The following is a 22,169-nucleotide window of genomic DNA, read 5'->3' on the forward strand; positions in this document are numbered from 1 at the left end:
ACACTGCGGTCACTATATACACAGTATACACAGGCAGTATACACTGCGGTCACTATATACACAGTATACACTGCGGTCACTATATACGCAGTATACACAGGCAGTGTACACTGCGGTCACTATATACACAGTATACACATGCAGTATACACTGCGGTCACTATATACACAGTATACACAGGCAGCATACACTGCGGTCACTATATACACAGTATACACAGGCAGCATACACTGCGGTCACTATATACACAGTACACACAGGCAGTATACACTGCGGTCACTATATACACAGTATACACAGGCAGTATACACTGCGGTCACTATATACACAGTATACACAGGCAGCATACACTGCGGTCACTATATACACAGTATACACAGGCAGCATACACTGCGGTCACTATATACACAGTACACACAGGCAGTATACACTGCGGTCACTATATACACAGTATACACAGGCAGTATACAGCTGCGGTCACTATATACACAGTATACACAGGCAGTATACACTGCGGTCACTATATACACAGTATACACAGGCAGTATACAGCTGCGGTCACTATATACACAGTATACACAGGCAGTATACACTGCGGTCACTATATACACAGTATACACAGGCAGTGTACACTGCGGTCACTATATACACAGTATACACAGGCAGTATACAGCTGCGGTCACTATATACACAGTATACACAGGCAGTATACACTGCGGTCACTATATACACAGTATACACAGGCAGTATACACTGCGGTCACTATATACACAGTACACACAGGCAGTATACACTGCGGTCACTATATACACAGTATACACAGGCAGTATACAGCTGCGGTCACTATATACACAGTATACACAGGCAGTATACACTGCGGTCACTATATACATAGTATACACAGGCAGTATACACTGCGGTCACTATATACACAGTATACACAGGCAGTATACACTGCGGTCACTATATACACAGTATACACAGGCAGTATACACTGCGGTCACTATATACACAGTATACACAGGCAGCATACACTGCGGTCACTATATACACAGTATACACAGGCAGCATACACTGCGGTCACTATATACACAGTATACACAGGCAGCATACACTGCGGTCACTATATACACAGTACACACAGGCAGTATACACTGCGGTCACTATATACACAGTATACACAGGCAGTATACAGCTGCGGTCACTATATACACAGTATACACAGGCAGTATACACTGCGGTCACTATATACATAGTATACACAGGCAGTATACACTGCGGTCACTATATACACAGTATACACAGGCAGTATACACTGCGGTCACTATATACACAGTATACACAGGCAGTATACACTGCGGTCACTATATACACAGTATACACAGGCAGTATACACTGCGGTCACTATATACACAGTATACACAGGCAGGATACACTGCGGTCACTATATACACAGTATACACAGGCAGCATACACTGCGGTCACTATATACACAGTACACACAGGCAGTATACACTGCGGTCACTATATACACAGTATACACAGGCAGTATACAGCTGCGGTCACTATATACACAGTATACACAGGCAGTATACACTGCGGTCACTATATACATAGTATACACAGGCAGTATACACTGCGGTCACTATATACACAGTATACACAGGCAGTATACACTGCGGTCACTATATACACAGTATACACAGGCAGTATACAGCTGCGGTCACTATATACACAGTATACACAGGCAGTATACACTGCGGTCACTATATACACAGTATAAACAGGCAGCATACACTGCGGTCACTATATACACAGTACACACAGGCAGTATACACTGCGGTCACTATATACACAGTACACACAGGCAGTATACACTGCGGTCACTATATACACAGTACACACAGGCAGTATACAGCTGCGGTCACTATATACACAGTACACACAGGCAGTATACACTGCGGTCACTATATACACAGTACACACAGGCAGTATACAGCTGCGGTCACTATATACACAGTATACACAGGCAGGATACACTGCGGTCACTATATACACAGTACACACAGGCAGTATACAGCTGCGGTCACTATATACACAGTATACACAGGCAGTATACACTGCGGTCACTATATACACAGTATACACAGGCAGTATACACTGCGGTCACTATATACACAGTATACACAGGCAGTATACAGCTGCGGTCACTATATACACAGTATACACAGGCAGTATACACTGCGGTCACTATATACACAGTATACACAGGCAGTATACACTGCGGTCACTATATACACAGGCAGTATACAGCTGCGGTCACTATATACACAGTATACACAGGCAGGATACACTGCGGTCACTATATACACAGTATACACAGGCAGTATACACTGCGGTCACTATATACACAGTATACACAGGCAGTATACACTGCGGTCACTATATACACAGTATACACAGGCAGTATACACTGCGGTCACTATATACACAGTATACACAGGCAGTATACACTGCGGTCACTATATACACAGTACACACAGGCAGTATACACTGCGGTCACTATATACACAGTATACACAGGCAGCATACACTGCGGTCACTATATACACAGTATACACAGGCAGTATACACTGCGGTCACTATATACACAGTACACACAGGCAGTATACACTGCGGTCACTATATACACAGTATACACAGGCAGTATACACTGCGGTCACTATATACACAGTATACACAGGCAGTATACACTGCGGTCACTATATACATAGTATACACAGGCAGTATACACTGCAGTCACTATATACACAGTATACACAGGCAGTATACACTGCGGTCACTATATACACAGTATACACAGGCAGTATACACTGCGGTCACTATATACACAGTACACACAGGCAGTATACACTGCGGTCACTATATACATAGTATACACAGGCAGTATACACTGCAGTCACTATATACACAGTATACACAGGCAGTATACACTGCGGTCACTATATACACAGTATACACAGGCAGTATACAGCTGCGGTCACTATATACACAGTATACACAGGCAGTATACACTGCGGTCACTATATACACAGTATACACAGGCAGTATACAGCTGCGGTCACTATATACACAGTATACACAGGCAGTATACACTGCGGTCACTATATACACAGTACACACAGGCAGTATACACTGCGGTCACTATATACACAGTATACACAGGCAGTATACAGCTGCGGTCACTATATACACAGTATACACAGGCAGTATACACTGCGGTCACTATATACACAGTATACACAGGCAGTATACACTGCGGTCACTATATACACAGTATACACAGGCAGTATACAGCTGCGGTCACTATATACACAGTATACACAGGCAGTATACACTGCGGTCACTATATACACAGTATACACAGGCAGTATACACTGCGGTCACTATATACATAGTATACACAGGCAGTATACACTGCGGTCACTATATACACAGTATACACAGGCAGTATACAGCTGCGGTCACTATATACACAGTATACACAGGCAGTATACACTGCGGTCACTATATACACAGTACACACAGGCAGTATACACTGCGGTCACTATATACACAGTACACACAGGCAGTATACAGCTGCGGTCACTATATACACAGTATACACAGGCAGGATACACTGCGGTCACTATATACACAGTACACACAGGCAGTATACAGCTGCGGTCACTATATACACAGTATACACAGGCAGTATACACTGCGGTCACTATATACACAGTATACACTGCGGTCACTATATACACAGTATACACAGGCAGTATACACTGCGGTCACTATATACACAGTATACACAGGCAGTATACACTGCGGTCACTATATACACAGTATACACAGGCAGTATACAGCTGCGGTCACTATATACACAGTATACACAGGCAGTATACACTGCGGTCACTATATACACAGTATACACAGGCAGTATACAGCTGCGGTCACTATATACACAGTATACACAGGCAGTATACAGCTGCGGTCACTATATACACAGTATACACAGGCAGTATACACTGCGGTCACTATATACACAGTATACACAGGCAGTATACACTGCGGTCACTATATACACAGTATACACAGGCAGTATACAGCTGCGGTCACTATATACACAGTACACACAGGCAGTATACACTGCGGTCACTATATACACAGTACACACAGGCAGTATACACTGCGGTCACTATATACACAGTATACACAGGCAGGATACACTGCGGTCACTATATACACAGTACACACAGGCAGTATACAGCTGCGGTCACTATATACACAGTATACACAGGCAGTATACACTGCGGTCACTATATACACAGTACACACAGGCAGTATACACTGCGGTCACTATATACACAGTATACACAGGCAGGATACACTGCGGTCACTATATACACAGTACACACAGGCAGTATACAGCTGCGGTCACTATATACACAGTATACACAGGCAGCATACACTGCGGTCACTATATACACAGTACACACAGGCAGTATACACTGCGGTCACTATATACACAGTACACACAGGCAGTATACAGCTGCGGTCACGATATACACAGTATACACAGGCAGGATACACTGCGGTCACTATATACACAGTACACACAGGCAGTATACAGCTGCGGTCACTATATACACAGTATACACAGGCAGTATACACTGCGGTCACTATATACACAGTATACACTGCGGTCACTATATACACAGTATACACAGGCAGTATACACTGCGGTCACTATATACACAGTATACACAGGCAGTATACACTGCGGTCACTATATACACAGTATACACAGGCAGTATACAGCTGCGGTCACTATATACACAGTATACACAGGCAGTATACACTGCGGTCACTATATACACAGTATACACAGGCAGTATACAGCTGCGGTCACTATATACACAGTATACACAGGCAGTATACACTGCGGTCACTATATACACAGTATACACAGGCAGTATACACTGCGGTCACTATATACACAGTATACACAGGCAGTATACACTGCGGTCACTATATACACAGTATACACAGGCAGTATACAGCTGCGGTCACTATATACACAGTATACACAGGCAGTATACACTGCGGTCACTATATACACAGTATACACAGGCAGTATACAGCTGCGGTCACTATATACACAGTACACACAGGCAGTATACACTGCGGTCACTATATACACAGTACACACAGGCAGTATACAGCTGCGGTCACTATATACACAGTATACACAGGCAGGATACACTGCGGTCACTATATACACAGTACACACAGGCAGTATACAGCTGCGGTCACTATATACACAGTATACACAGGCAGTATACACTGCGGTCACTATATACACAGTATACACTGCGGTCACTACATACACAGTATACACAGGCAGTATACACTGCGGTCACTATATACACAGTATACACAGGCAGCATACACTGCGGTCACTATATACACAGTACACACAGGCAGTATACACTGCGGTCACTATATACACAGTATACACAGGCAGTATACAGCTGCGGTCACTATATACACAGTACACACAGGCAGTATACACTGCGGTCACTATGTACACAGTATACACACGCAGTATACACTGTGGTCACTATATACACAGTATACACAGGCAGGATACACTGCGGTCACTATATACACAGTACACACAGGCAGTATACACTGCGGTCACTATATACACAGTATACACAGGCAGGATACACTGCGGTCACTATATACACAGTACACACAGGCAGGATACACTGCGGTCACTATATACACAGTATACACAGGCAGTATACACTGCGGTCACTATATACACAGTATACACACGCAGTATACACTGCGGTCACTATATACACAGTATACACAGGCAGTATACACTGCGGCCACTATATACACAGTATAAACAGGCAGCATACACTGCGGTCACTATATACACAGTATACACAGGCAGTATACACTGCGGTCACTATATACACAGTATACACAGGCAGTATACACTGCGGTCACTATATACACAGTATACACTGCGGTCACTATATACATAGTATACACAGGCAGTATACACTGCGGTCACTATATACACAGTACACACAGGCAGTATACACTGCGGTCACTATATACACAGTATACACAGGCAGCATACACTGCGGTCACTATATAATCAGTACACACAGGCAGTATACAGCTGCGGTCACTATGTACACAGTATACACAGGCAGTATACACTGCGGTCACTATATACACAGTACACACAGGCAGTATACACTGCGGTCACTATATACACAGTATACACAGGCAGTATACACTGCGGCCACTATATACACAGTATACACAGGCAGTATACACTGCGGTCACTATATACACAGTATACACAGGCAGTATACAGCTGCGGTCACTATATACACAGTATACACAGGCAGTATACACTGCGGTCACTATATACACAGTATACACAGGCAGTATACAGCTGCGGTCACTATATACACAGTATACACAGGCAGTATACACTGCGGTCACTATATACACAGTATACACAGGCAGTATACACTGCGGTCACTATATACACAGTATACACAGGCAGTATACACTGCGGTCACTATATACACAGTACACACAGGCAGTATACACTGCGGTCACTATATACACAGTATACACAGGCAGTATACACTGCGGTCACTATATACACAGTATACACAGGCAGTATACACTGCGGTCACTATATACACAGTATACACAGGCAGTATACACTGCGGTCACTATATACACAGTATACACAGGCAGTATACACTGCGGTCACTATATACACAGTACACACAGGCAGTATACACTGCGGTCACTATATACACGTATACACAGGCAGTATACACTGCGGTCACTATATACACAGTATACACCGGCAGGATACACTGCGGTCACTATATACATAGTATACACAGGCAGTATACACTGCGGTCACTATATACACAGTATACACAGGCAGTATACACTGCGGTCATTATATACACAGTACACACAGGCAGTATACACTGGGGTCACATATACACAGTTATACACAGGCAGTATACACTGCGGTCACTATATACACAGTATACACAGGCAGTATACACTGCGGTCACTATATACACAGTATACACAGGCAGTATACACTGCGGTCACTATATACACAGTATACACAGGCAGTATACACTGCGGTCACTATATACACAGTATACACAGGCAGTATACACTGCGGTCACTATATACACAGTACACACAGGCAGTATACACTGCGGTCACTATATACACAGTATACACAGGCAGTATACACTGCGGTCACTATATACACAGTATACACAGGCAGTATACACTGCGGTCACTATATACACAGTACACACAGGCAGTATACACTGCGGTCACTATATACACAGTATACACAGGCAGTATACACTGCGGTCACTATATACACAGTATACACTGCGGTCACTATATACACAGGATACACAGGCAGTATACACTGCGGTCACTATATACACAGGATACACAGGCAGTATACACTGCGGTCACTATATACACAGGATACACAGGCAGTATACACTGCGGTCACTATATACACAGTATACACAGGCAGGATACACTGCGGTCACTATGTACACAGTATACACAGGCAGTATACACTGCGGTCACTATATACACAGTATACACAGGCAGTATACACTGCGGTCACTATATACACAGTATACACAGGCAGGATACACTGCGGTCACTATATACACAGTATACACAGGCAGGATACACTGCGGTCACTATATACACAGTATACACTGCGGTCACTATATACACAGGATACACAGGCAGTATACACTGCGGTCACTATATACACAGGATACACAGGCAGTATACACTGCGGTCACTATATACACAGTATACACAGGCAGTATACACTGCGGTCACTATATACACAGTATACACAGGCAGGATACACTGCGGTCACTATATACACAGGATACACTGCGGTCACTATATACACAGTATACACAGGCAGTATACACTGCGGTCACTATATACACAGTATACACAGGCAGTATACACTGCGGTCACTATATACACAGTATACACAGGCAGTATACACTGCGGTCACTATATACACAGGATACACAGGCAGTATACACTGCGGTCACTATATACACAGTATACACAGGCAGTATACACTGCGGTCACTATATACACAGTATACACAGGCAGCATACACTGCGGTCACTATATACATAGTATACACAGGCAGTATACACTGCGGTCACTATATACACAGTATACACAGGCAGTGTACACTGCGGTCACTATATACACAGTATACACAGGCAGTATACACTGCGGTCACTATATACACAGTATACACAGGCAGTATACACTGCGGTCACTATATACACAGTATACACAGGCAGTATACACTGCGGTCACTATATACACAGGATACCCAGGCAGTATACACTGCGGTCACTATGTACACAGTACACACAGGCAGCATACACTGCGGTCACTATATACATAGTATACACAGGCAGTATACAGCTGCGGTCACTATATACACAGTATACACAGGCAGTATACACTGCGGTCACTATGTACACAGTACACACAGGCAGCATACACTGCGGTCACTATATACATAGTATACACAGGCAGTATACAGCTGCGGTCACTATATACACAGTATACACAGGCAGTATACACTGCGGTCACTATATACACAGTATACACAGGCAGTATACACTGCGGTCACTATATACACAGTATACACAGGCAGGATACACTGCGGTCACTATATACACAGTATACACAGGCAGCATACACTGCGGTCACTATATACATAGTATACACAGGCAGTATACAGCTGCGGTCACTATATACACAGTATACACAGGCAGTATACACTGCGGTCACTATATACACAGTATACACAGGCAGTATACACTGCGGTCACTATATACACAGTATACACAGGCAGTATACACTGCGGTCACTATATACACAGTATACACAGGCAGCATACACTGCGGTCACTATATACACAGTATACACAGGCAGTATACACTGCGGTCACTATGTACACAGTACACACAGGCAGGATACACTGCGGTCACTATATACACAGTATACACAGGCAGTATACACTGCGGTCACTATGTACACAGTATACACAGGCAGGATACACTGCGGTCACTATATACACAGTATACACAGGCAGTATACACTGCGGTCACTATATACACAGTATACACAGGCAGGATACACTGCGGTCACTATATACACAGTATACACAGGCAGCATACACTGCGGTCACTATATACACAGTATACACAGGCAGTATACACTGCGGTCACTATGTACACAGTACACACAGGCAGCATACACTGCGGTCACTATATACATAGTATACACAGGCAGTATACAGCTGCGGTCACTATATACACAGTATACACAGGCAGTATACACTGCGGTCACTATATACACAGTATACACAGGCAGGATACACTGCGGTCACTATATACACAGTATACACAGGCAGGATACACTGCGGTCACTATATACACAGTATACACAGGCAGGATACACTGCGGTCACTATATACACAGTATACACAGGCAGGATACACTGCGGTCACTATATACACAGTATACACAGGCAGTATACACTGCGGTCACTATATACACAGTATACACAGGCAGTATACACTGCGGTCACTATATACACAGTATACACTGCATTTCTTGTCAGTGGTAATCAGCCATCACGTTCTGTGTGACGTCGGGGCCGGGTCGGACAGATTGACCTGCAGGAATATTGAGCAATGATCACGGCTGGAGCGTACAAGCCCCGCTGCAATAACAAGACGGCCATTAACGGGAATACGGCTGGATATCGACTTGCTGGAGCCTTTCCTTCAGGCTGAAGCTATTAAAGATCTACAACGTGAGCCATATTGATGTTCAGCCTTAATATGATTCAAAGCTAGAAAATACTAATGCGATGCTCTGCGACCTGGAGCGTATGTGTAATGAGCTGCAGCTCCCAGCATGACTACCATTAGGGCTATTGGGAGTAGTAGTACCAGAAAACTGGATTTCATCATGAACCAGAGCTGTCTTACAGCCGCCCATCTTCTCTCCCTGCTGACATGTATGCTCGGCGGATCCGAGTGTGCACAAGGGCAGATCAAGATTGGGCCCGACTGTTCAGCCTCATGTCCATGGGATGCTATATAGACAAAGGCCTAGCTCAGAAAGGGGGAGTCTGTACAGAGTACAAAAAACTACAGCAAAACCAAACAAATGAGCCGGAGCACAAGTTGTCCCATGTGCAATGCATAAGAGCGCGTTCACACTGTGGCCATTTCAGCTTGTGAGCTTGAAGCATCTATGTAAATTCTCAGAAAAGTTTCTCCCTTTTTTTACTGACTTTTATCACCTTCGTGAACTGCTGGGTGCATTTATTTTGTAAAGCCGATAAAATGTTTAGCATATCAGACACATCCTTTAAATCTTGGTTCAGTCTGATAACCACTGATAAAAGCAGATGCCTTATCTGGGGTTTTATCACTTCTCTGGACTAATAATGTAAAGACGATGTCCAGGAATAAGATATTGATCTCCTTCCTTTCGGATAGGTCAGACACCCATCATCCGTTATACCAGCTCCTGCGGCTGCCGGGAGGACCCAGCGAATGGAACGAATGCACCTCATGGACAAGTGTCTTTTTTTATCCATACTATGTAGCGCCATACACTGTGTAGTGGCCATTCTCAGGTACTGCAGCTCGGCTCCTACTGAAGTGAATGGTAGCAGAGCTGCACTGAGCTGTGCTGACTATGCGCTTTGCAATGTTCTCATCCGGCTGCTGGAGGATCTGGCAACAGCCACCTACTGATCAGATACTGATTACCTATCCTAAGGAGACATCATCAATGTCAGGGTCCTGGACAGCCCCTTTAAACATGAGATAACTGTAGCCAACAACTCGTCTTCTGACTCCATCATAAATAAGCTTTCACCAGGAATATACTGATGTGATCCAATCCCAGGCTTGGCACTGATAGGGGCAGCATGGTGACTCAGTGCTTAGCAGTACTGGGGTCCTGGGTTCAAATCCCACCAAGGACAACATCTGCAAGGAGTGTGTATGTTCTCTCCGTGTTTGCGTGGGTTTCCTCCAGGTTCTCCGTTTTCCTCACACACTCCAAAGACATACTGATAGAGAATCTAGATTGTGAGCCCCAATGGGGACAGTGCCCATAATGTCTTTAAAACGCTGCGGAATATGATGCCATAATAATAAATATATTGCCCATGCATGCAGCCATAATACTGCCTTGTGCATGATGCCTCACGCTGTCAGACGAGTTTGTTCAGCCGATGGCTGCTCTTCCCCACATACAGATAGGCTCAGTGGAGTATGCTCATCAGGTGGCCCTTATTCACTTTCAGGTTCTTCCAACTTTTATCTCATGTGTATGAAGTAGAGATGAGCCAATAAAAACACAAAACTCTGGTCAGTAGTCCATGGCCGCCAGACAGTATCCCTGGAAAACACTCCTTACCTGCCAGCATACCCGGCGCCTCTTTTGATTAGCCGGAATGGAGTGCCGTTCTGTGAGCATCAAGATGTCATCGCACCAGACCCGCTAATCAAAAGAGGAGCCGAGGATGCTGGCAGGTAGGAGGCGTCCATCTTGTGGCTACGGACCACTGCTGTGGCCACTGAACCAGGGTCCTGCTAATTTGCTCATCTGTTATTCCCCATGACCAAGGCTCCTCTGTGACGGTGTCGCTCCTCCTAAATCTCACGCAAATTGCAGCCTAAAATAGAAATCTATCGCGATCTTGATGTCATGTGGTCAATGTGCATGGTGACCTGGAGCTCTTGCACCACCGAACTCATTTCGTACCCTTAACCCCAAGAAATGTCACTGTATGTAGCGCTACATAAATCCATCCTATGGCGGAGGATACACTGGATAGAAGTGATATAACATAGGGTGATGGAGGAGCGCCGGCGCGGTGCAGAGATAATTCTAGGACCGTCCTGATGAGAGTAAGTGAAGAATTCTGTTCACCGGGAAAACACATTTCCTAAATGTCCCCTCCTGCTGTTCCTACGAGAATATAATGGGCCGTGATGACAGACGGGCGGGAACTGCAGAAACACTTACTACAGAGGCCGAGTCAGAGCAAGAATAGAGCAATGTATGTGTTACGTGGGGGAGAAGGCAGTTTACTGACGACGGCAGAATTCACCATCTGGAGAACTCCTCAACTCCTTAATAATATGGGGAATCTGCACGTGGCCACTGCTTCACCACCGAGGACATAGAAGCGCTCAGCACATCCATCTCTTGACGCAGAATTACAGCGGCTTGATAAAGTTTTCATACCTTTCCACATTTTTTCATGTTACACCCACAAATTTAAAAGTATTTTATTGGTATTTTATGTGATACCAAAGTATCAAATATGTGTAAAGGAAATGATTCATGGTTTTCTAATTGTTTTAAAAATATAAATCTGACAATTGTGAGGTGCATTTGTATTCAGCCCCCCTGGGTCAATACTTTGTAGGACCACCATTCTCTGCAGTTACTGCTACAGACTTTTGGATTGTGTCACTACCAGCTTTGCACATCTAGAGGTGACATTTTTGCCCCTTCCTCCTCGCACACTCGCTCTCACTCAGTGAGATTGGATGGAGACGTCTGTGAACAGCAATTTTTAAGTCTTGTTGCTGATTCTCTGGCATTTAGGTCTGGACAGTGACTGGGCCGTTCACACACACGAATATACTTTGATCTAAACCATCCATTGTAGCTCTGGCAGGATGTTTAGGGTCGTTGTCCTGCTCGAATCTGAACCTACGCCCTAGTCTCAAGTCTTTTGCAGCCTCTAACAGGTTTTCCTCCAGGATTGTTCTGTATTTAGCTCCATTCATCTTCTCATCATCTCTGACCATCTTCCCTGTCCCTGCTGAACAAAAGCCTCCCAACAGCATGATGCTGCCACCAGCAAGTTTGATGGTTGGTATGGTGTTTTCAAGGTGTTAGCTTTCTGTCACACATAGCGTTTTACATTTAGCCCAAATGTTCTACTTAGGTCTCATCTGACCAGAGCCCCTTCTTTCGCATGCTAGCTGTGTCCCCTACATGGCTTTTTGCAAACCAAAAACGGGACTTCTTATGGTTTGCTTTCAAATGTAGTTTTCTTCTTGCCACTTTTTTCCTAAAGGCCAGATTTGTGGAGTGTACAACTACCATTTGTCCTGTGGACAGATTCTCCCACCTGAGCTGTGGATCTCTGCAGCTCCTCCAGAGTTACCATGAACCTCTTGGCTGCTTCTCTAATTAGTTCTCTCCTTGCTTGGGATGTCAGGTTAGGTGGACAGCCATGTCTTCATAGGTTTGCAGTTGTGCCATACTCCTTCTATTTAATAGTGCTCCATGAGATATACAGAGCTTTAGCTATTTCTTTATAACCTAACCCTGCTTTCCTCTTCTCCACAGCTTTATCCCTGACCTGTCTGGTGTGCTCCTTGGTTTCCATGATGCCGTTTGATCCCTAATGTTCTCAAACAAACCTCTGAGGCCTTCACAGAACAGCTGTAGTTATACTGAGAATAAATTACACACAGGTGGACTCAATTTACTAATTATGTGACTTGTGGAGTCACAGGATTTTATTTAGAGGTATCAGACTCCAGGGGGCTGAATACAAACATACGTCACAATTTTCAGATTTATATTTTTTTACAATAATTAGAAACCCATGTATCATTTCCGTTACACAAATTCTTGCTACTTTGTGTTGGTATGTCACATAAAATCCTAATGAAATACATTTAAGTTTGTGGATTTAATATGAAAATAATGTGTAAAAGTTCATGGGGTATGAAGACTTTTTTGAGGCAGTGTAATTCTGGTCATGAGATTAATGTGCGGAGCGTTCCTATGCGCTCGGTATTGGATTATATGGTAACAATGATTCTCCGGCTCAGTATGGCGACGCTGATACCAAACTTACACGGATGTTTTGGGTTTTTTTCATTTAAGTGCTGAAAAAAAATTCAGAGGTTCGTAAAAAAGTAAAATAAATAAATTGCTTTGTGTCACCATTTTCCGAGACCTGTGAGGGTTTTGGAGCTGAGCGAGGACCTATTACTGACGGTTTTATTGACGCCTCTCTGAGAAACAAAGACATTTTCATCGCTTTTTATTGTACTAAAAAAAAACAAAAAAAAACCCATTCTGTCAAAGGTAGTCCATGATACAACCAGCCGATCATTCTAATAGTTAGATTTCTTTATTTTCTTCTGTATTATTATCCTTTGTAGAGAACTCCATGCCGGTGTCCAGTTGAGTACTACCGCCGCCATGTGAGAGCGGCTGAGGGTGGCAGTGCAGTGGGACACAGCCGAATCCTGGGTCACGTGGTTCCCATCTGACACACAACGTTCTAGAACGCCCAGGTTTTCGCCACTACACGGTCACATGACCAGCCAAGCCCCGCCCTCTCGGTGGGTGTGTTTGTTGCTAGGATCACGTGACGTACTTCCGGGACGCGGCACCCACGTGGGGAGAGCTCAGCTTCTCCGGTGTGCGTGACGTCCCTGTACGTAACCGGGTGACCCGAACCGTCCGCCATGAAGATCACCCGGCAGAAACACGCCAAGAAGAACGTGAACTTCTACAAGCACAACTTCCGCTTCCGGGAGCCTTTCCAGGTGCTGCTGGACGGGACGTTCTGCCAGGCGGCGCTGAAGAACAAGATCCAGATCAAGGAGCAGCTGCCCAAGTATCTGATGGGGGACGTGCAGCTGTGCACGACCAAGTAAGGGGCGCCGCCATGGAGGGGCGCTGTAGGGTGCAGAGCCTGGTCTGGGGGTGCAGCCACTGGTGGACGGCAGCTGTAACCCCCCCCCCCTCCCGCTGTCTTCCTAGGGGTGTGTGTCCCCTCCCCTCCCCCTCCCGCTGTCTTCCTAGGGGTGTGTGTCCCCTCCCCTCCCCCTCCCGCTGTCTTCCTAGGGGTGTGTGTCCCCTCCCCTCCCCCTCCCGCTGTCTTCCTAGGGGTGTGTGTCCCCTCCCCTCCCCCTCCCGCTGTCTTCCTAGGGGTGTGTGTCCCCTCCCCTCCCCCTCCCGCTGTCTTCCTAGGGGTGTGTGTCCCCTCCCCTCCCCCTCCCGCTGTCTTCCTAGGGGTGTGTGTCCCCTCCCCTCCCCCTCCCGCTGTCTTCCTAGGGGTGTGTGTCCCCTCCCCCTCCCGCTGTCTTCCTAGGGGTGTGTGTCCCCTCCCCCTCCCGCTGTCTTCCTAGGGGTGTGTGTCCCCTCCCCCTCCCGCTGTCTTCCTAGGGGTGTGTGTCCCCTCCCCCTCCCGCTGTCTTCCTAGGGGTGTGTGTCCCCTCCCCCTCCCGCTGTCTTCCTAGGGGTGTGTGTCCCCTCCCCTCCCCCTCCCGCTGTCTTCCTAGGGGTGTGTGTCCCCTCCCCTCCCCCTCCCGCTGTCTTCCTAGGGGTGTGTGTCCCCTCCCCTCCCCCTCCCGCTGTCTTCCTAGGGGTGTGTGTCCCCTCCCCTCCCCCTCCCGCTGTCTTCCTAGGGGTGTGTGTCCCCTCCCCTCCCCCTCCCGCTGTCTTCCTAGGGGTGTGTGTCCCCTCCCCTCCCCCTCCCGCTGTCTTCCTAGGGGTGTGTGTCCCCTCCCCTCCCCCTCCCGCTGTCTTCCTAGGGGTGTGTGTCCCCTCCCCCTCCCGCTGTCTTCCTAGGGGTGTGTGTCCCCTCCCCCTCCCGCTGTCTTCCTAGGGGTGTGTGTCCCCTCCCCCTCCCGCTGTCTTCCTAGGGGTGTGTGTCCCCTCCCCCTCCCGCTGTCTTCCTAGGGGTGTGTGTCCCCTCCCCCTCCCGCTGTCTTCCTAGGGGTGTGTGTCCCCTCCCCCTCCCGCTGTCTTCCTAGGGGTGTGTGTCCCCTCCCCCTCCCGCTGTCTTCCTAGGGGTGTGTGTCCCCTCCCCCTCCCGCTGTCTTCCTAGGGGTGTGTGTCCCCTCCCCCTCCCGCTGTCTTCCTAGGGGTGTGTGTCCCCTCCCCCTTCCGCTGTCTTCCTAGGGGTGTGTGTCCCCTCCCCCTTCCGCTGTCTTCCTAGGGGTGTGTGTCCCCTCCCCTCCCCCTTCCGCTGTCTTCCTAGGGGTGTGTGTCCCCTCCCCTCCCCCTTCCGCTGTCTTCCTAGGGGTGTGTGTCCCCTCCCCTCCCCCTTCCGCTGTCTTCCTAGGGGTGTGTGTCCCCTCCCCTCCCCCTTCCGCTGTCTTCCTAGGGGTGTGTGTCCCCTCCCCTCCCCCTTCCGCTGTCTTCCTAGGGGTGTGTGTCCCCTCCCCCTTCCGCTGTCTTCCTAGGGGTGTGTGTCCCCTCCCCCTCCCGCTGTCTTCCTAGGGGTGTGTGTCCCCTCCCCCTCCCGCTGTCTTCCTAGGGGTGTGTGTCCCCTCCCCTCCCCCTCCCCCTCCCGCTGTCTTCCTAGGGGTGTGTGTCCCCTCCCCCTCCCGCTGTCTTCCTAGGGGTGTGTGTCCCCTCCCCCTCCCGCTGTCTTCCTAGGGGTGTGTGTCCCCTCCCCCTCCCGCTGTCTTCCTAGGGGTGTGTGTCCCCTCCCCTCCCCCTCCCGCTGTCTTCCTAGGGGTGTGTGTCCCCTCCCCTCCCCCTCCCGCTGTCTTCCTAGGGGTGTGTGTCCCCTCCCCCTTCCGCTGTCTTCCTAGGGGTGTGTGTCCCCTCCCCTCCCCCTCCCGCTGTCTTCCTAGGGGTGTGTGTCCCCTCCCCCTCCCGCTGTCTTCCTAGGGGTGTGTGTCCCCTCCCCCTCCCGCTGTCTTCCTAGGGGTGTGTGTCCCCTCCCCCTCCCGCTGTCTTCCTAGGGGTGTGTGTCCCCTCCCCCTCCCGCTGTCTTCCTAGGGGTGTGTGTCCCCTCCCCTCCCCCTCCCGCTGTCTTCCTAGGGATGTGTGTCCCCTCCCCTCCCCCTCCCGCTGTCTTCCTAGGGGTGTGTCCCCTCCCCTCCCCCTCCCGCTGTCTTCCTAGGGGTGTGTCCCCTCCCCTCCCCCTCCCGCTGTCTTCCTAGGGGGGTGTGTCCCCTCCCCCTCCCGCTGTCTTCCTAGGGGTGTGTGTCCCCTCCCCCTCCCGCTGTCTTCCTAGGGGTGTGTGTCCCCTCCCCCTCCCGCTGTCTTCCTAGGGGTGTGTGTCCCCTCCCCCTCCCGCTGTCTTCCTAGGGGTGTGTGTCCCCTCCCCTCCCCCTGTCTTCCTAGGGGTGTGTGTCCCCTCCCCCTCCCGCTGTCTTCCTAGGGGTGTGTGTCCCCTCCCCCTCCCGCTGTCTTCCTAGGGGTGTGTGTCCCCTCCCCTCCCCCTCCCGCTGTCTTCCTAGGGGTGTGTGTCCCCTCCCCTCCCCCTCCCGCTGTCTTCCTAGGGGTGTGTGTCCCCTCCCCTCCCCCTCCCGCTGTCTTCCTAGGGGTGTGTGTCCCCTCCCCTCCCCCTCCCGCTGTCTTCCTAGGGGTGTGTGTCCCCTCCCCTCCCCCTCCCGCTGTCTTCCTAGGGGTGTGTGTCCCCTCCCCTCCCCCTCCCGCTGTCTTCCTAGGGGGGGGTGTCCCCTCCCCTCCCCCTCCCGCTGTCTTCCTAGGGGGGGGTGTCCCCTCCCCTCCCCCTCCCGCTGTCTTCCTAGGGGGGGGTGTCCCCTCCCCTCCCCCTCCCGCTGTCTTCCTAGGGGGGGGTGTCCCCTCCCCTCCCCCTCCCGCTGTCTTCCTAGGGGGGGGTGTCCCCTCCCCTCCCCCTCCCGCTGTCTTCCTAGGGGGGGGTGTCCCCTCCCCTCCCCCTCCCGCTGTCTTCCTAGGGGGGGGTGTCCCCTCCCCTCCCTCTCCCGCTGTCTTCCTAGGGGGGGGTGTCCCCTCCCCTCCCCCTCCCGCTGTCTTCCTAGGGGGGGGTGTCCCCTCCCCTCCCCCTCCCGCTGTCTTCCTAGGGGGGGGTGTCCCCTCCCCTCCCCCTCCCGCTGTCTTCCTAGGGGGGGGTGTCCCCTCCCCTCCCCCTCCCGCTGTCTTCCTAGGGGGGGGTGTCCCCTCCCCTCCCCCTCCCGCTGTCTTCCTAGGGGGGGTGTCCCCTCCCCCTCCCCCTCCCGCTGTCTTCCTAGGGGGGGTGTCCCCTCCCCTCCCCCTGTCTTCCTAGGGGGGGTGTCCCCTCCCCTGTCTTCCTAGGGGGGGGTGTCCCTCCCCTCCCCCTCCCCCTGTCTTCCTAGGGGGGGGTGTCCCCTCCCCCTCCCCCTCCCCCTGTCTTCCTAGGGGGGGGGTGATCTCCTCCTCCCCCTGTCTTCTAGGGGGGGGGTGATCTCCCCTCCGCTGTCTTCCTAGGTCTCCCTCCCGTCTTCCTGGGGTGTCTCTCCCCCTCCCCCTCCCCCTCCCCCCTGTCTTCCCTAGGGGGGGGGTGTCCCCTCCCCCCTCCCCCTCCCCCTGTCTTCCTAGGGGGGGGGTGGGGGGGGTGTCCCCTCCCCCTCCCCCTCCCCCTGTCTTCCTAGGGGGGGGGTGTCCCCTCCCCCTCCCCCTGTCTTCCTAGGGGGGGGTGTCCCCTCCCCTCCCCCTCCCGCTGTCTTCCTAGGGGGGGGTGTCCCCTCCCCCTCCCCCTGTCTTCCTAGGGGGGGGTGTCCCCTCCCCCTCCCCCTGTCTTCCTAGGGGGGGGTGTCCCCTCCCCCTGCCTTCCTAGGGGGGTGTGTCCCCTCCCCCTCCCGCTGTCTTCCTAGGGGGGGGTGTCCCCTCCCCTCCCCCTCCCGCTGTCTTCCTAGGGGGGGGGTGTCCCCTCCCCTCCCCCTCCCGCTGTCTTCCTAGGGGGGGGTGTCCCCTCCCCTCCCCCTCCTGCTGTCTTCCTAGGGGGGGGTGTCCCCTCCCCCTCCCGCTGTCTTCCTAGGGGGGGGTGTCCCCTCCCCCTCCCGCTGTCTTCCTAGGGGGGGGTGTCCCCTCCCCTCCCCCTCCCGCTGTCTTCCTAGGGGGGGGTGTCCCCTCCCCTCCCGCTGTCTTCCTAGGGGGGGGTGTCCCCTCCCCCTCCCCCTGTCTTCCCAGGGGGGTGTGTCCCCTCCCCTCCCCCTCCCGCAGTCTTCCTAGGGGGGTGTGTCCCCTCCCCTCCCCCTCCCGCAGTCTTCCTAGGGGGGGGTGTCCCCTCCCCCTCCCGCTGTCTTCCTAGGGGGGGGTGTCCCCTCCCCTCCCGCTGTCTTCCCAGGGGGGTGTGTCCCCTCCCCTCCCCCTCCCGCAGTCTTCCCAGGGGGGTGTGTCCGCTCCCCCTCCCGCAGTCTTCCTAGGGGGGGGTGTCCCCTCCCCTCCCGCAGTCTTCCTAGGGGGGGGTGTCCCCTCCCCTCCCCCTCCCGCTGTCTTCCTAGGGGGGGGGGGTGTCCCCTCCCCTCCCCCTCCCGCTGTCTTCCTAGGGGGGGGTGTCCCCTCCCCTCCCCCTGTCTTCCTAGGGGGGGGGTGTCCCCTCCCCTCCCCCTCCCCCTGTCTTCCTAGGGGGGGTGTCCCCTCCCCTCCCCCTCCCGCTGTCTTCCTAGGGGGGGGTGTCCCCTCCCCTCCCCCTCCCGCTGTCTTCCTAGGGGGGGGTGTCCCCTCCCCTCCCCCTCCCGCTGTCTTCCTAGGGGGGGGTGTCCCCTCCCCTCCCCCTCCCGCTGTCTTCCTAGGGGGGGGTGTCCCCTCCCCTCCCCCTCCCCCTGTCTTCCTAGGGGGGGTGTCCCCTCCCCTCCCCCTCCCGCTGTCTTCCTAGGGGGGGGTGTCCCCTCCCCTCCCCCTCCCCCTGTCTTCCTAGGGGGGGGTGTCCCCTCCCCCTCCCCCTCCCCCTGTCTTCCTAGGGGGGGGTGTCCCCTCCCCCTCCCCCTGTCTTCCTAGGGGGGGGTGTCCCCTCCCCCTCCCCCTGCCTTCCTAGGGGGGGGGTGTCCCCTCCCCTCCCCCTCCCGCTGTCTTCCTAGGGGGGGGGGTGTCCCCTCCCCTCCCCCTGTCTTCCTAGGGGGGGGGTGTCCCCTCCCCTCCCCCTCCCGCTGTCTTCCTAGGGGGGGGGTGTCCCCTCCCCTCCCCCTCCCGCTGTCTTCCTAGGGGGGGTGTCCCCTCCCCTCCCCCTGTCTTCCTAGGGGGGGGTGTCCCCTCCCCCTCCCCCTGTCTTCCTAGGGGGGGGGTGTCCCCTCCCCCTCCCCCTCCCCCTGTCTTCCTAGGGGGGGGGTGTCCCCTCCCCCTCCCCCTGTCTTCCTAGGGGGGTGTGTCCCCTCCCCCTCCCGCTGTCTTCCTAGGGGGGTGTGTCCCCTCCCCTCCCCCTCCCCCTGTCTTCCTAGGGGGGTGTGTCCCCTCCCCCTCCCGCTGTCTTCCTAGGGGGGTGTGTCCCCTCCCCTCCCCCTCCCGCTGTCTTCCTAGGGGGGGGGTGTCCCCTCCCCTCCCCCTCCCGCTGTCTTCCTAGGGGGGGGTGTCCCCTCCCCTCCCCCTCCCGCTGTCTTCCTGGGGGGGGTGTCCCCTCCCCCTCCCGCTGTCTTCCTAGGGGGGGGTGTCCCCTCCCCTCCCCCTCCCGCTGTCTTCCTAGGGGGGGGTGTCCCCTCCCCTCCCCCTCCCGCTGTCTTCCTAGGGGGGGGTGTCCCCTCCCCTCCCCCTCCCGCTGTCTTCCTAGGGGGGGGTGTCCCCTCCCCCTCCCGCTGTCTTCCTAGGGGGGGGTGTCCCCTCCCCCTGTCTTCCTAGGGGGGGGTGTCCCCTCCCCCTCCCCCTGTCTTCCTAGGGGGGTGTGTCCCCTCCCCTCCCCCTCCCGCTGTCTTCCTAGGGGGGGGTGTCCCCTCCCCCTCCCGCTGTCTTCCTAGGGGGGGGTGTCCCCTCGCCTCCCCCTCCCGCTGTCTTCCTAGGGGGGGGTGTCCCCTCCCCTCCCCCTCCCGCTGTCTTCCTAGGGGGGGGTGTCCCCTCCCCCTCCCGCTTTCTTCCTAGGGGGGTGTGTCCCCTCCCCTCCCCCTCCCGCTGTCTTCCTAGGGGGGTGTGTCCCCTCCCCTCCCCCTCCCGCTGTCTTCCTAGGGGGGTGTGTCCCCTCCCCTCCCCCTCCCGCTGTCTTCCTAGGGGGGTGTGTCCCCTCCCCCTCCCGCTGTCTTCCTAGGGGGGTGTGTCCCCTCCCCTCCCCCTCCCGCTGTCTTCCTAGGGGGGTGTGTCCCCTCCCCCTCCCGCTGTCTTCCTAGGGGGGTGTGTCCCCTCCCCCTTTCCCTGTCTTCCTAGGGGGGTGTGTCCCCTCCCCCTCCCGCTGTCTTCCTAGGGGGGTGTGTCCCCTCCCCCTTTCCCTGTCTTCCTAGGGGGGTGTGTCCCCTCCCCCTCCCGCTGTCTTCCTAGGGGGGTGTGTCCCCTCCCCCTCCCCCTGTCTTCCTAGGGGGGTGTGTCCCCTCCCCCTCCCGCTGTCTTCCTAGGGGGGGTGTCCCCTCCCCTCCCCCTCCCGCTGTCTTCCTAGGGGGGGTGTCCCCTCCCCTCCCCCTCCCGCTGTCTTCCTAGGGGGGGTGTCCCCTCCCCCTCCCGCTTTCTTCCTAGGGGGGGGTGTCCCCTCCCCTCCCCCTCCCGCTGTCTTCCTAGGGGGGGTGTCCCCTCCCCTCCCCCTCCCGCTGTCTTCCTAGGGGGGGGTGTCCCCTCCCCTCCCCCTCCCGCTGTCTTCCTAGGGGGGGGTGTCCCCTCCCCTCCCCCTCCCGCTGTCTTCCTAGGGGGGGGTGTCCCCTCCCCTCCCCCTCCCGCTGTCTTCCTAGGGGGGGGTGTCCCCTCCCCTCCCCCTCCCGCTGTCTTCCTAGGGGGGGGTGTCCCCTCCCCTCCCCCTCCCGCTGTCTTCCTAGGGGGGGTGTCCCCTCCCCTCCCCCTCCCGCTGTCTTCCTAGGGGGGGGTGTCCCCTCCCCCTCCCGCTGTCTTCCTAGGGGGGGTGTCCCCTCCCCCTCCCGCTGTCTTCCTAGGGGGGGGGTGTCCCCTCCCCCTCCCGCTGTCTTCCTAGGGGGGGGGTGTCCCCTCCCCCTCCCGCTGTCTTCCTAGGGGGGGGGTGTCCCCTCCCCCTCCCGCTGTCTTCCTAGGGGGGGGTGTCCCCTCCCCCTCCCGCTGTCTTCCTAGGGGGGGGTGTCCCCTCCCCCT

General features: G+C 53.2%; 1 protein-coding gene across 1 annotated transcript in view; it reads left to right on the forward strand.

Annotated features, from left to right (window-relative positions):
* The first annotated feature begins 14,574 nt into the window (after window positions 1-14,574).
* Window positions 14,575-22,169, forward strand: part of UTP23 (UTP23 small subunit processome component) — a 28,883-nt gene continuing 21,288 nt past the window's right edge. The window contains exon 1 of the mRNA XM_073679798.1: window positions 14,575-14,910. Within this exon, the coding sequence (XP_073535899.1) occupies window positions 14,723-14,910 (188 nt within the window). The 5' untranslated portion in view covers window positions 14,575-14,722. The remainder of the gene's footprint in view (window positions 14,911-22,169) is intronic.

The sequence above is a fragment of the Phyllobates terribilis genome, unplaced genomic scaffold (assembly GCF_046119375.1).
Source record: "Phyllobates terribilis strain yellow unplaced genomic scaffold, ASM4611937v1 Scaffold_4__5_contigs__length_816908805, whole genome shotgun sequence".
NCBI classification, from domain to species: Eukaryota; Metazoa; Chordata; class Amphibia; order Anura; family Dendrobatidae; genus Phyllobates; species Phyllobates terribilis.